The sequence below is a fragment of the Rhinoraja longicauda genome, chromosome 1 (genome assembly GCF_053455715.1).
Source record: "Rhinoraja longicauda isolate Sanriku21f chromosome 1, sRhiLon1.1, whole genome shotgun sequence".
Taxonomy (NCBI): Eukaryota; Metazoa; Chordata; class Chondrichthyes; order Rajiformes; family Arhynchobatidae; genus Rhinoraja; species Rhinoraja longicauda.
The window spans coordinates 122,822,119-122,836,971 of NC_135953.1; the positions used below are offsets into that span (position 1 = coordinate 122,822,119).

Genomic DNA, 14,853 nt, shown 5'->3' on the forward strand with positions numbered 1-14,853 from the left:
GATTCCCTTTTCAAATTTTCATGAAATTGAGTTGAATTCTTTAATCTGTATACATATGGATTTTTAGTCGTGAAAGTGTTGCACAGTACAGCTTTCCAGAACATTCAAGGAAAAAAGATTACATTATAGTCATGACGCCTAATGGTTCTTGGATTCAGCACAGTAATCGTGTAAACTTATCATAGCATTTTATAATGACCTTGTATCAAGAAGAGGGAAACTGCATCAGGGCAGTTTATTAAGAAGCACTAACAAATCCGCATCATTCATAATCATTTATTGTAGTGGTATAGGGAATAGTGATCAGTCAGCTGAAGAATCCTTGTCACTGGGATGGTTATAGTAAGCAGAAAAAAATAGACTCCTTGTATCAGACAACTGTATGGTGCTATGTCAGGAACTGATATATAGCTGCTTGCAATGTGCATTTGGATTCCACCTTTCATTCATTTGTTCTAATTGTTACATTCTCTTTGTTTAGTTGTGCAAACTAAAATAACCCCAAGAAATAGATTGATTTTTACATTTGATGACCATCTCAATTTAAATTTAGCATTTTCAATTGATAGTAACATAGTAGAGCAAACTAATATCTTGGGTTTTGGCTAATAGCAGCTCTTCCAATAAAAAGCTGTTCCAAAATTAAAATGCTTGCAGATTTAAAATTCCAGTTGATTTTACAAATCAAGGCAGTATTATTGCCTTTATTCTGTATCTGTGCAAAGATCACAATATTGCAATATTACATTAAAATTTCAGTGTAGATTATGTGCTGAGATGTGCGGAATTGAGTTTGAATCCTTGGTCATTTCATGCAGGCACTATTGCTGATACCAGAGATTCTGAATTTTACATTCAGTTATGTTCTTAAATACCAAAAATAGTCAGCGCTTAAAGCACTTAATATTTGAATACCAGTAAATGCTCTGTTGAAACTATTACCATTGCTGCAAGTTTATGGAAGGTGATTGAAATATTCTGAAAAAAATTAAGAAGGATGGTGTCCTGTTAAGAATCAAATAGGATTCAAGGAATTGTTACAGCTAATAAAAGGCCATTTGGCCTAGTTGTTGCAGGTTCTTTGTAAACCAAAGTGGTCAGTCCCATTCCACCTCCGTAATTATTGTAACCATACTATATAGATTTTCCTTATTTCTACAAATGCATTTTAATTTGGTGCTTTTTCTGTCTTTTAGGCTTGGTTTGTATGAAATCCAGCAGTTCTGTTGTGGAGTTGGTCATGTTACTGTGTTCCCAGGTAAGTATTTGCAGGTCACAAATAAATACTGTTGAAATTTCATTCCAAATTATGGCATATTATTCCACTGACTGAAATGTTTATTATTGAATGAACAGGAATGAAAATCAAACAATGTACATTTTAACTGGATAGTGTTTACTATTACACTGCAAATTAAATTGTTCCCTCTACTTCAAATTATAATTGTGGCATGTTACTGAACTCTCATCTTAGCGTGCTGATTGTCTGGTGATGTTTGTGCAGTGTACCAAATTGGAACAGATTATGACAAGGAGGCATAACATTTTTGTGAGAGGGCCAGTTTGAATATTGGATCTGTTCTGAGAGCCACTTGTTAACATCGAAGTCCCTCCTCGCAGGATGCTCTTGATATAGTCATTCTGAAAGTTCCTGTTGTTGGACTACTTATGGAGTCCAGTGGTGGAATGCCAACTTCCTATAGTCAATATGCAGTTGCTCTGGGACATCTACAGGTTCAGTCACTTCAGTCATCTCCGTATAGCGGAAACGCTTGAAAGGAAGTATGTAAGTTAGGTCATTTGGAATTTTGCATTAATTGAACTAAAATATTAAAATCTGAGTTCATTATATTATTGTAATATTTAATATTTTTAATAGTATGATACTTTTGATTTTGCTTTTATTAGTTTCCAAGCCTGTTAATGTTAGAGCTATTTATAGATATTCAAAGGCTTTTGGCCATTTTGATGAACAGATTTTTGGGGGTTGGGCGACTGAATCCAGCTGTCAACACATTTCGTGGGATGGGGCATGAATTTTCTAATGCAAGGAGTTTCTGTTTAACCAGTTATGCTGAAATATTAAACACCAGAATTACTGAGAGATTTAGTTTGCAGTCAACACCAATGAACTTGGTTGTTTCAAAGGTCATATTGAAACTATTGTGTCAATTATTTAAGTGCTGGGGAAAAATTAAATTGAAAGTAGATGGGCTGGTTTGAGATATCGGTGTCATCCAAATTATTATAACGTCAAGTATACTCCTGTTCTTTGGGGGGAAAGTAGAAAGGGATTGGAGGAACCTGCATCCTCTGCTGCTTCCAACAGCAAATTTGGACATGGCTTTCCTGCACAAAGAAGGGTTCTTGCAGAGTAGTCTGCTGCTCCTTTGATATAGACCTGATGGAACACATCTTGCATGTTCATGTTCGGAGCCATTTATGTTTTGCATCACGGATTTATAATAAATAACTTTTACAGTCAACTTGGTGAATTTTAGAAGCATTTAAGAAATTGTACAGCTAAATTTATTTTGATTGCTTTAGCGTTTTAAAATAATCCCATGCAAGGTTAAGCATTCACTGTGGTGTTTATAAGGGACTAGACCAAGTGGACCCGTTGGGCCCAAACCTTTCCTGCATTGGTGCAGCACCCTCTCCTTCCCCACTCCCCCCTCCTCTCCCCTTCCACTCCCCCTCCCCTCCTCCCTCCCTCCACTCCCCCTCCCCTCCCCCTCCCTCTCCCCCTTTCCCCTCCCCCCCACTCCATCCCCCTCAACCCCCCTTAACCCCCCTCCCTCCTGCCACCCCAATCCCCTCCCCCCCTTCCCTTCCCCTCCCCCTTCCCCTCCCCCCACTCCACCCCCTTCAACCCACCGTATCCCCCTTCCCTCCCACTCTCCCCGCCCGTCCCTTCCTCTCCTCTCCCTTTCTAGGAGATAGATTTAAACTTTAAAATGTGAATAACAAAAAATATAACACCGATTTCAATGAAACTTCTTCCATTAGCACCAATGGGATGACGGTGAGTAAGGTGGGCCTAAAATTATCGCGCTATCATGTACCATTTTGGCTGTAGTTCAGGAACAAACAAACAAACAAGAGTTTGTTTTTTAAGCCAAAAACAAACATTATTTTGCTTTTAATGTCATTAATTTTGCTTAACTTTTTTCTCATTTGAGAAAATATAAAAATATATAGATTCTTTAGGTGCGGCAGTGAGTATCTTTATTTGGATATTTCCTTTTATACTAACTTGGAAATTAATTTATGTGTTCAGAAGTTTTCAACACATTACTTTGAGACCATGAATAAAGCAAGAGCTGTAACTGGTGAGAATGAGGCTTCAGAGGTCATGGGTTCTGACCCTTTTCAAAGCTTTTGACCTTCATTTACAACCTAAAGGTTTACTTGGCTGACAAATAAGGATAATGCATCATTAATGTTCCTTTGCATCGATTTATTCATTTTAGTGAGTACGTTGCCAAATTTATTTAGGCTGTGCTGACGGATAGGTCATGAATATAAATGAAAGAATCATAGAAGGTGTGAAAAGTCAATGCTACATGTTGTCAATATGGTGCAATAAGCACATTTACTTGAGAATATCACACTTAATAGATCTCAAAATAAACCACCAAGCGGAGCAATGCATCTGTGAATATATTTCAACTACTACATAGAAATTGTGCAAGATAAATTACAGGCAGTATAAAAGGAAGTTGAGAAGGATATCATGTGTTTTAATTGGTACAATTATTGTAGTAAAACATTTTATTGAAGGTTGAATCTGAAGGGGAATTTCAACAGATTTCAGTTTATTTCACCTTTAAACTAGTATTGTACAGGCACAGTGATATCCATTACTTGATTAAAATGATTTGCAGAGCTGAGTATTTTCATATTTGTGTTCTGTGAGGATAGAAATACAGCTATAATATTGGTGCTATAAATGTGGATACATTTGATTGGTTAGACAATGTTGTTACAATGCTGAGATGAAGATCCTCATTGATCTTTGTAATAATATCGGTTAATATACCTATATTCATTTGTTGAATTGGAAGAACTATAATGGATTAGTAAATAATGTGAATTATATGTAAACATTGTGCTCTATTTATCAAAAGAGCAATTTTATTCCATAACTAAAATGTAACTAACTGGAAAGGGTGTTAGCTCCTGAACAAATTCTCTTGCTGTGGATTCCATTGCGGACGGCCACCTTCTCTCTCCACTCACATCTGACTTTCATTGAGCCCCCTCCCTTCTGCGAGCCCTCTCCACCTCTTCTGCGGACGCCCCCCACCATTCTTCAAGCGCCCCCCCCACGTCTTCTTTGAGCCCCCTCCACGTCTTCTTTGAGCCCCCCCACCTCTTCTTTGAGCTCCCCCAACCTCTTCTTTGAGCTTCCCATCTCTTCTTCGAGCACCTTCCTCCACCTTTTCTTCGAGCACCCCCCAAACTCTTCATTGAGTGCTGCCCCAATCTCTTCTTTGAGTGTCCTCCCACCCCTTCTTTGAGCAACCACCCCCCCCTGCCCCAACCTCTTATTCAAACATCCCCCATCATTCCATTGACCTCACTCCCCACCGGCTCTCTGATGTGCTGACTCTATCTATTATTCTCTGGTTTGCTTAGCTCTCCCTCTCCCTGCACAAGTAAGTTGCACCTGTAATATTCCTAGGATTATTCTTTTGTGGCTGAAACTTATTTTAAGGACTAAAATGCTGCAACTTGTATGGGCTACATTAATAGATTACGAACCCTGATGTACCTATTTATCATACATGTCATAGATGTGTTTGAATGCCATTCTAATTTCACGGAGGTCGGGGAGATTGATCTCGTGGGTTCATTATATTGCTTGGAGGATGGTGAGATTTAGATGGATTGAAACATTTTATAGTTGAAAGTTAAGATGAATTGACGAGAAAAAATAACTTTTTTTAAAACTGGAAACATTATCTTTTTTTAAGTTTAGATCATATATAAATCAGGCATTTCAAATATAATTTATCTCATAATTAAAAGGCCACATCTTGCCGACATGAAAACATGAAAGCTGAGTTAAGAATTCAGTGAGACACTTTGAAGATGTAGGTATTGGATACATTGTGGTTGATTAATTTTAGAGGGGAGATGGGGTGGGATGTGGTATTTTCATTTTAAAATCTTAATTAATTTTGTAGGGTAGATGGAGTGGGATGAGTGTCAAAGATCAAAAAGCACAGGTCATAAAATCATGATTTTAATCACATAAAGATTAGTCTTCTCAGCTTAATAGCTTCAAATGTGCTATCTATTGTTATGATGCAGAATAAAATAGAATAATTGTTACTTTTATTGTTGAGTATCGATTTAGTTATTTTTACTGGAAAGGGTTTTCTGCTTTTCCATAGATTTTTATGACTACATTTTAGTAGCTTAGGATTGCATGCTTGTGTATACATACCTTCATGTTGTAACTTTGACATATTTTGCAATGCATTTCGCTCAATCCTGTTCATTTCACAGGATGCACAATTATGAGTGAAAAATTGTTAGACATTGCAAATGTTTTCAAAAACTGGTATTAAAAGCTGAAAGTAGATGTTTATATTTTGTTCTTAAATTGTAATTTTTGAAAATACCTTGAATGAATTACTTCATTTTTAAAAAAATCTTCCATTGTGGCTTTTGTTTTTATTTTTGCTGTTTAATTCAGCACACTTTCTCTTAGAAATAGTATACAGGGAGCTGTATAGAATTCAATTGCTGTATAGCAATTAAATTGTATTCATTGCAATAATTACGGCTGATTTCATTTTTTTGATACGGGTCACAGAAATGCATTATATATGTTTCTATATTGTAGACTTGTGTTCATTGCTAATCATGCAAGTATGTTTGCTGTAAATGTATTCAGCAAAAATGTCCTTTGCAAATGCAAAATCAAAACAGTCTGCTTTATTGCAGCAGATTTCTAACTGACTGAGCTTAATTGTGCGGTTTTCTGTACATATATGTAACATGTAAGCTCTTTGGGTTGATCTCAACCTGTTTATTGTCTAATAATTATATTTAATTTTCATTTGACTCAAGTAATATGTTATACAAAAAAATGAGACGGCATTTTCAAAAGGGGGCGTGAACATGCATGTTAAATAGAAAGGCAACAATTCATTTTGATGTTAATGTCTACTGTTTGCAATTGTTGAGCTAACGCGCTGAGAATACTTTTACTTGTGTTAATAATATAATAAAGATTAGAGATGATCTGATTTAACAAAATGCTATATGAACGTAAAATTGTATAACATGTAAAGAAGATGTACATTTTTTCTGTGCTGTTATCCTTGCTATGATATAATTTTGATATTGCCGTTTTTCTTTCAAGTATCCTGAGCTTATTGGGGTAACTTTTATTTCTTTAATCCATTGTCATGCCATTCAAGGCCATTTTATCAATGTTCTTTTGGCCCCATACTAATTCAGTCTGACATATATTCCAATAACATTACCTCAATTCCAGTTTTAAAGCTGTATTTATTGCTGCGCTTTTTGAAGTGCATCATTTAAAAATGGTTTCAACCCAAAACATCTAATAAATAAATAATGTGTATGGCTACTCAGTAGTTGATTTCCCAGACTAGAAATCATTCTATCGGATACTGAACAGTCCACTATCGGAGAGGCCTGTCAGATAAATCTTATAGTAGCTGAATTCATGTCCTGTAAATCACATGTTATTGTCTGAGCCTTCTGCCAGGTCATCTATTCTTTTCTCATTTATCAGAAGCGGATGCAGCACACTTTAAAAAAAAGTACCTTTAAAGTGCTACATTCCAGACAGAATAGGTGTCTTAGATGACAGTTGAACCGTCACATAGCGAAAGGTTTAAGATATTTCTTGAGAGTAACATTTTTTAAAATGCTGCTCATGTTCAGCTTTGTGGGGGCATTTGTTTTTACCATATTGGGGACTGTATTTAGTTTTCTTTATTCACATAGAACAAAACTATTTCACTATTTCCATCTCTAATGTTAATGTGTGTTAATGCAATGGAGAGTTTATTCTATTTTAGGTATTTAGTTACCATGTAAAGGGTTTTTCCATTTGGGTAACAATGGTATCTGAAGTAGTGCATTTTGTTCAACCAAGGTTTGTGGTATTAAAAATAGATATATATGTTTAACTTCAGTCAATGTTTCACTTTGATTCAAACAAAGGAAAAGGTGGTGTATGCCCTCAGCCAACTGGACAGCAGTTCAGCTTTTTATTTTAGTTGTGTTAATATCGGGAAGACATTCTTGTTGCACCTAATATGGGATTTGCAATACAAAAGCGATAATAATAAAGTATCCGTGATAATTTTCAATTCAGATGTAACCTATGTTTGTTGATGCAATAAGTTTGGTTGTGGAGAGGGATCAGAGTTTTCAAATGAACAATGATAGATTAAGTGAGTAGGCAGAAATGTAGCATATGGAGTTCAGTGTGGGGAATTGAGGTCATCCACTTTGGACACAAGAAAGATATGTCATAGTATTTTCTGAACTGAGAAGCTTGTAATTCAAGAGATTTAGGAGTCCAAGTTCTGAAATCATTAAAACATGAAAAAAATGTTAAAGGGCTAATGCAGTCTTGGATCTTGTCTCAAGGGACTTGAATATGTTGGAGTGTAAATTATGTTACCACTACATAAAGCTCTGGTTAGATCAACTAAATTTAGAAAGACAACACCAAAAGAAAGTGGTTAGCCTTTCTGGCTCCATCTATATACTAAAACTCTCGTTTGTTCGCTTGTTCCTGAACTACAGCCAAAACGGTGCACGATAGCGCAATGATTTTAGGCCCACCTTACTCACCGTCATCCCATGGTCCTATGGAAGAAGTTTAATTGAAATCGGTGTTCTATTTTAAAAGTAATTCATATTTTAAAGTTTAAAAAACTGCACGTGCGCAGTTGGGGTTCCGTTGATCTGATACCTACGTAAGATGGCCGCCACATCCGCGCGTGTGCAGAACAAACGCGTCCCCGCCAGCGCAGTTGGGGCCCGTTGAGCAGGGCTCGGCCGCCTGTCTCTTGGGGGCGGGAGAGCAAGGCCTGGTGCCGGGGTAATCAGCCGGAACCTGGGCCTGGACGTGACCGGGTAACCATGAGCCTGAGGTGGGCCAAGGGGAAAGGCGGCAGCAGCAGCTGCGGAGGTGAGGCCTGGGCCTGGCGCTGGGCCTGCCCTCGGCTCCCCCGTCCCACCTCTTCTCCCTAGCCGGCTCAGTGCCTTCCCCACGCTGCCCAGAGTCCAGCGGCTCAGCAACAGTGGGCGAGCCGCCGCCGTCTACCACTGAACATCCCCGCACTGGGACGGGACAGGACTCTTCCCCACCCTCGTCCCACCCCTGCTCCACCTATGAATGGCGGCCGCACGGGCCGGGAGGCGAGTTGCTACGGCAACTGCGGGTTGCTCCAGGGAGGGGGGGAAGGGGAGGGAGGGAGGAGGAGGGAGGGGGGGGGTAGAGGAGAGGGTGCTGCACCAATGGAGGAGAGGCAACCCTGGGCGGGGGGGGGGGAAGGGAGTGGGGGCAGAGGGGATGGGGGAGTGGGGGAGGAGAGGGTGCTGCAATAATGCAGGAGAGGCAATCCTCGGGGGGAGAGGGTGCTGCACTAATGCAGGAGAGGCAACCGTCGGGAGGGAGAGGGGGAGGGAGGGGGTGAGGGACGGAGAGGAGGGGGGAGGGAGGGGGCGAGGGGAGGGGGAGGAGAGGGTGCTGCACTAATGCAGGAGAGGCAACCCTAGGGGGGAGTGTGAGGGAGGGAGGGAGGGGGGTGAAGGGGGAGGGAGGGAGGGAGCGCGGGGAGGGGGGAGTGGAGGGTGCTGCACCAATGCAGGAGTGGTTTGCAGGCCCAACACGTCCACTTGATCTAGTTTTATATAACATTCGAAAGAAAATAGATGTTTTTGTTTAAAAGGAATGGATACCATTGGAAATCAGATGGCTATGTTGACCAATTTTAAGCTCAAAAGGAAGCACTGATATTCCTCCTGTGTTCGTGTAAGAAATAACTGTGGATTCATTCTATCTATAGAAATCTGCTTTTGAGTGTCAAAAATATTTGAATATTTCCAGAGATTAACCAAATTTTGTTTTAAAATTCTGTGTTTACAATTAGAATGGAGAATTGGTGGGGGGTGGACTGAAGGCAGAGGGGGAAAAAACAGAATTGGTGTGGCAATACAAAATAAATTAGGCGACCTCTACACCAGGAGAAAGATTACATTGAAAATAAGGTCACAATTCATTAATACACAGCCTGCCCTTCCAAATAGTAGTCAAAATTGTATTTTCCTTCAAAATGTTCATCTTCACATGTGTGGATTTGGTATCTTTTCTTTCTCTCTGGTTTCTAAAATTTTCCACCTGAAAAGTTGTATCATACTTTGGCAATCTGCTGCAGATTCTGTTATGATTATTAAATGTGGATTTTATCTTTAGTTCTTTTAAATGAAAAACATTGTAATAATGCTGGTAAGTCATCTTCTGCAGGCTCCCATCCTGCTCGGGACCATCTGGATAATAAGAGCACAAATGCTAGACTGCTTGTTCATTGACTACATAGGTATTCAACACCATCACCCTCCCTGGACTTTTGCGGAAAAACAGTTAAGTCGTAGCCAGAGTGGTAGCATCAGGCTGAAAGATTTGTGCCCTGAAATAGATTGGAACGTTGTTATCCAGTTATGAAGACATTCTATGTTGGGTAGCTATAAACAAGAACTTGTATGTGGTATAGGCTGTAATGAACAAAAGTATAACTTGATTAATCCAAAACTATTATAATGGACACAGAGTTGATATCTTTGCAGACATTTTCTTCAAAGGGTGAATACTTGATACATTGGGATTTGAGAGGGTGTAGTACAAATTCAGATGAATTTTACCAGGCCTTTAGGACTTAAAATTAGGGTATAACTTGTATGAAGGCAGTGCGCGATTTGACTATGGACTTTTAAAATGATAATGGGAGTCAGTAGACAGTATAGAGAGGGTTTTTTCTCTTTTTGACTGTCTTGTGAGGGCAGGGCATCAAGAGAAAATCTCAGCTAATTCATTTCACTGCACGTAACGTCAAGGAAATGTACTGGATGTTTTGCAATCAACTGGCTATGACACTACCTGTTATAAGTAAAATTGTTCTCAAAATTATTAGTTTGTAATTATTTACCATGCTAACCTGACTTGAGGTTCTTGGTGCAATTGACTGTTGTTTTAAATGCAAGCTAATTGACTGATATTTATATTAGAATAGAATTTTGATCAATTGTGGCTTCAAGGAATTTTAGTAAAATTAAGTCAGATGAAAAATGGAGTCACATTTGTTTGTGGTTGTTGGAGGCCAGTAACCTCAATTCTGAGGCTACAACACAGGAATTCCAGAGGGAAATGTTGCCCTCTTCTAAGTTGCTTCTTCAATTGACTTCCTTCTGTATGATTAGAAAACAGGCTGTCAGCACATTATGATACATCTATTTGCAGTTTCTCAGCTGATAGGGTAGTTTATGTCTGCAATCAGCAATACCTGGAAAACATCCAGTCCTAGTTTCCAACTTGAAAGATAATATGAATGAAAGAAATTATCGTTTTCTAATTGTTGTCCTGGTTGCTATTAGATAACTGCATGAATTGGGAATTATTAGATTTTTGCATGATCTTGAATTAATTTATTCACTTAATCATTGGTATGGGTAGGTTAATCTTTTTATTCTTGATCATCTGAGTTTGAAATTCTTACTTTGTAGAATTATTCAGAGAAAATTGAGATATAAAATCAAGTAGTTCAAAAAAAAGTCTGATGTCAAGTGTCCTTAGGCTTGATTTCCAAGAAGAGTTATTATAAATCTGGAAAACATGCAGTGCTGCTTTAGTTTTAAATAAGTGATTATTTGTGGGCAATGATTGAGATTGCCAGCTTTTTAAAAGTATAGTAGGAGTAACAGATGAAGTTCATTTTCTTTAAAAGTTGTGGAAGATGTCAGAAAAATTACAATGAAGGTATCTGTACCAGCATCAACTAAATAATGAGTATTTTTTATCATAATTTACTGTTCAAAAAATCTTTAGCTTTTAAAAGGACATAAACATGAGACACGGTAGCGCAGCGGTAGAGTTGCTGCTTTACAGCGAATGCAGCGCCGGAGACTCAGGTTCGATCCTGACTACGGGTGCTGCACTGTAAGGAGTTTGTACGTTCTCCCCGTGACCTGCGTGGGTTTTCTCCGAGATCTTCGGTTTCCTCCCACACTCCAAAGACGTACAGGTATGTAGGTTAATTGGCTGGGTAAATGTAAAAATTGTCCCTAGTGGGTGTAGGATAGTGTTAATGTACGGGGATCGCTGGGCGGCACGGACTTGGTGGGCCGAAAAGGCCTGTTTCCGGCTGTATATATATGATATGATATGATATGAAAAGATTTTTTAAATTCATGAGTAGAAACTAAAGATTTTAGATTTGCAATTCATGACGTACAGGTATGTAGGTTAATGTACGTCTCCAAAGATGTACAGGTATGTAGGTTAATTGGCTGGGTAAATGTAAAAATTGTCCCTAGTGGGTGTAGGATAGTGTTAATGTACGGGGATCACTGGGCGGCACGGACTTGGAGGGCCGAAAAGGCCTGTTTCAGGCTGTATATATATGATGATGATGATGATGACTATACTATTACCCGCCAAATTGAACAAATATTACATAAAATTGTGGGAAATTGCCAATGAAGCCTGTGTGTGAGTGTTCCCCATGAAATGTCACTTTGGGAAATTTCCATCATTAGGTACAATGCCTGAAAAATATCCTATTCCTTGAGAATGAAGATATCCTGGAACCAGTCGACCAAAGCTCATCCTGCATTTTACATTGTTGGAAAGCACTTGCATTTGTATTGTATCTTTCATGACCCCTACTTCGATAATAATAGAACATTGAACAGTACAGCACAGGAACAGATATTTTGGCCCACAATGTCTGTGCCGAACATGATGCCAAGACCAGTTGTTATCTGCCTGCATATTACCATTTGCCTCCATTCGCTGCATTACCAGATGCCTATCCAAAAGTCTCTGAAATGCACTTATTGAAAATGTTATGAAATATAATCACTGTTGTAATATAGGAAACATGTCAATCAATTTATTCACAGCAAAGCACATAGCAGCATCATGATGACTAAAGAATCAATTCTAGAGGAAGTAGCTAAGGGATAAATATTAGTTATCATACCGAATAGTTACTTTTACTTTGAAAACAGGCAGTATGAGTTGGAATTTCAATCTCATCTGGGTGATAAGTGATACTCATGTTAATAAAAAGGAGTAAAGATATAACTAATAATGAGAAAGAAAATTGATCAATTTATACAATGCCCTCCATAATGTTTGGGACAAAGACCCATCTTTTTATTTGCCTCTGTACTCCACAATTTGCGATTTGTAATAGAAAAAAATCACATGTGGTTAAAGTGCACATTGTCAGATGTTACTAAAAGGTATTTTTGTACATTTTGGTTTCACCATGTAGAAATTACAGCTGCGTTTATACATAGTCCCCCCATTTCAGGGCACTATAATGTTTGGGACACAGCGATGTCATGTAAATGAAAGTAGTCATGTTTAGTATTTTGTTGCATATCCTTTGTCCTTCATATTTAATTGCCTATCATGCATGCAATGACTGCTTGAAGTCTGCGATTCATGGACATCACCAGTTGCTGGGTGTCTTCTCTGGTGATACTCTGCCAGGCCTGTATGGCAGCCTTCTTTAGCTTATGCTTGTTTTGGGGCCTAGTCCCCTTCAGTTTTCTCTTCAGCATGTAAAAGGCATGCTCAATTGGGCATGTGATTTTTTTTCTATTACAAATCTCAAATTGTGGAGTACAGAGGCAAATAAATAAATGATGGGTCTATGACCCAAACATTATGGAGGGCACTGTAGCAGTGGAAATTAATGGATTTTGATTTCAAGGACTTAACATTAGTATGAACTAAATAATACAGTTTTAAAGTTGGAGCAAATACAGAACAAACTAGGGGTATAATACTGCAGTCCAACATAACACATTGAAAAAGCAATTGTTAAGGTAAATGGGATCCCTGGTTATATAAAGAGAGGCATGGAGCACAAAGTCATGTTAAATTTTTTAATCACCTTTATGATGCAGAGTCATAGAGTGATACAGTGTTGAAACAGGTCCTTCAGCCCAACTTGCCCATACTGGCTAACCATGTCCCAGCTACATAAGTCCCACTTACCTGTGCTTGGTCCATATCCCTCCAAACCTGTCCTATCCATGTTCCTGTCTAACTTAAATGTTGAGATAGTCCCAGCCTCAACTACCTCCTCTGGCAGCTTGTTCTATACTCCCATCACCCTTTTTGTGAAAAAATTACCCTTTGGATTCCTATTAAATCTTTTCCCCTTCACATTGAACCTATGTCCTCTGATCCTCGATTCCTCTACTCTGGGCAAGAGACTTGCATCTACCCGATCTATTCCTCTCATGATTTTGATTTTGTACATCTCTATAAGATCACCCCTCATCCTCCTGTGCTCCATGGAATAGAGACCCAGCCTACTCAACCTCTCCCTATAGCTCACACCCTCTAGTCCTGGCAACATCCTCATAAATCTTTTTTGAACCTTTTCAAGCTTGACAATATCTTTCCTCTTACATTGTGCCCAGAACTGAACACAATATCCAAAATGCAGTCTCACCAATGTCATATACAACTGCAACATGACCTACCTCCCAACTTCTATACTTAATACTGTGACTGATGAAGGCCAATGTGCTAAAAGCCTTTTTGACCACTGTATCTACCTGTGACTTAATCTTCAAGGAACCATGCACCCGCACTCCTTGATCCCTCTGCTCTACACCACTCCCTAGAGGCCTACTATTTACTGTGTAGGTCCTGCCCTTGTTAGACGTCCCAAAATGCAACACCTCACACTTCTCTGTATTAAATTCCATCAACCATTCCCGGCGCCCAACTGGCCAATCGATCCAGATCCTGCTACAATCTTTCACAACCATCTTCACTATCTGCAAAACCACTCACTTTTGTATCATCAGCAAACTTGCTAATCTTGCCCTGTATGTTCTTATCCAAATCATTTTGATTTCAAGGACTTAACATTAGTATGAACTAAATAATACAGTTTTAAAGTTGGAGCAAATACAGAACAAACTAGGGGTATAATACTGCAGTCCAACATAACACATTGAAAAAGCAATTGTTAAGGTAAATGGGATCCCTGGTTATATAAAGAGAGGCATGGAGCACAAAGTCATGTTAAATTTTTTAATCACCTTTATGATGCAGAGTCATAGAGTGATACAGTGTTGAAACAGGTCCTTCAGCCCAACTTGCCCATACTGGCCAACCATGTCCCAGCTACATGAGTCCCACTTACCTGTGCTTGGTCCATATCCCTCCAAACCTGTCCTATCCATGTTCCTGTCTAACTTTTTCTTAAATGTTGAGATAGTCCCAGCCTCAACTACCTCCTCTGGCAGCTTGTTCTATACTCCCATCACCCTTTTTGTGAAAAAATTACCCTTTGGATTCCTATTAAATCTTTTCCCCTTCACATTGAACCTATGTCCTCTGATCCTCGATTCCTCTACTCTGGGCAAGAGACTTGCATCTACCCGATCTATTCCTCTCATGATTTTGATTTTGTACATCTCTATAAGATCACCCCTCATCCTCCTGTGCTCCATGGAATAGAGACCCAGCCTACTCAACCTCTCCCTATAGCTCACACCCTCTAGTCCTGGCAACATCCTCATAAATCTTTTTTGAACCTTTTC

The 14,853-nt window shown here is 39.0% G+C and overlaps 1 protein-coding gene across 2 annotated transcripts in view; it reads left to right on the top strand.

The window, feature by feature from the left end:
- The window catches only part of lrba (LPS-responsive vesicle trafficking, beach and anchor containing), a 681,010-nt gene that overhangs the window by 177,984 nt on the left and 488,173 nt on the right, over nucleotides 1-14,853 (top strand). For both annotated transcript variants that reach the window (XM_078405961.1, XM_078405966.1), the window contains exon 33: nucleotides 1,197-1,258. In XM_078405961.1, coding sequence (XP_078262087.1) covers nucleotides 1,197-1,258 — 62 coding nt within the window. The remainder of the gene's footprint in view (nucleotides 1-1,196; nucleotides 1,259-14,853) is intronic.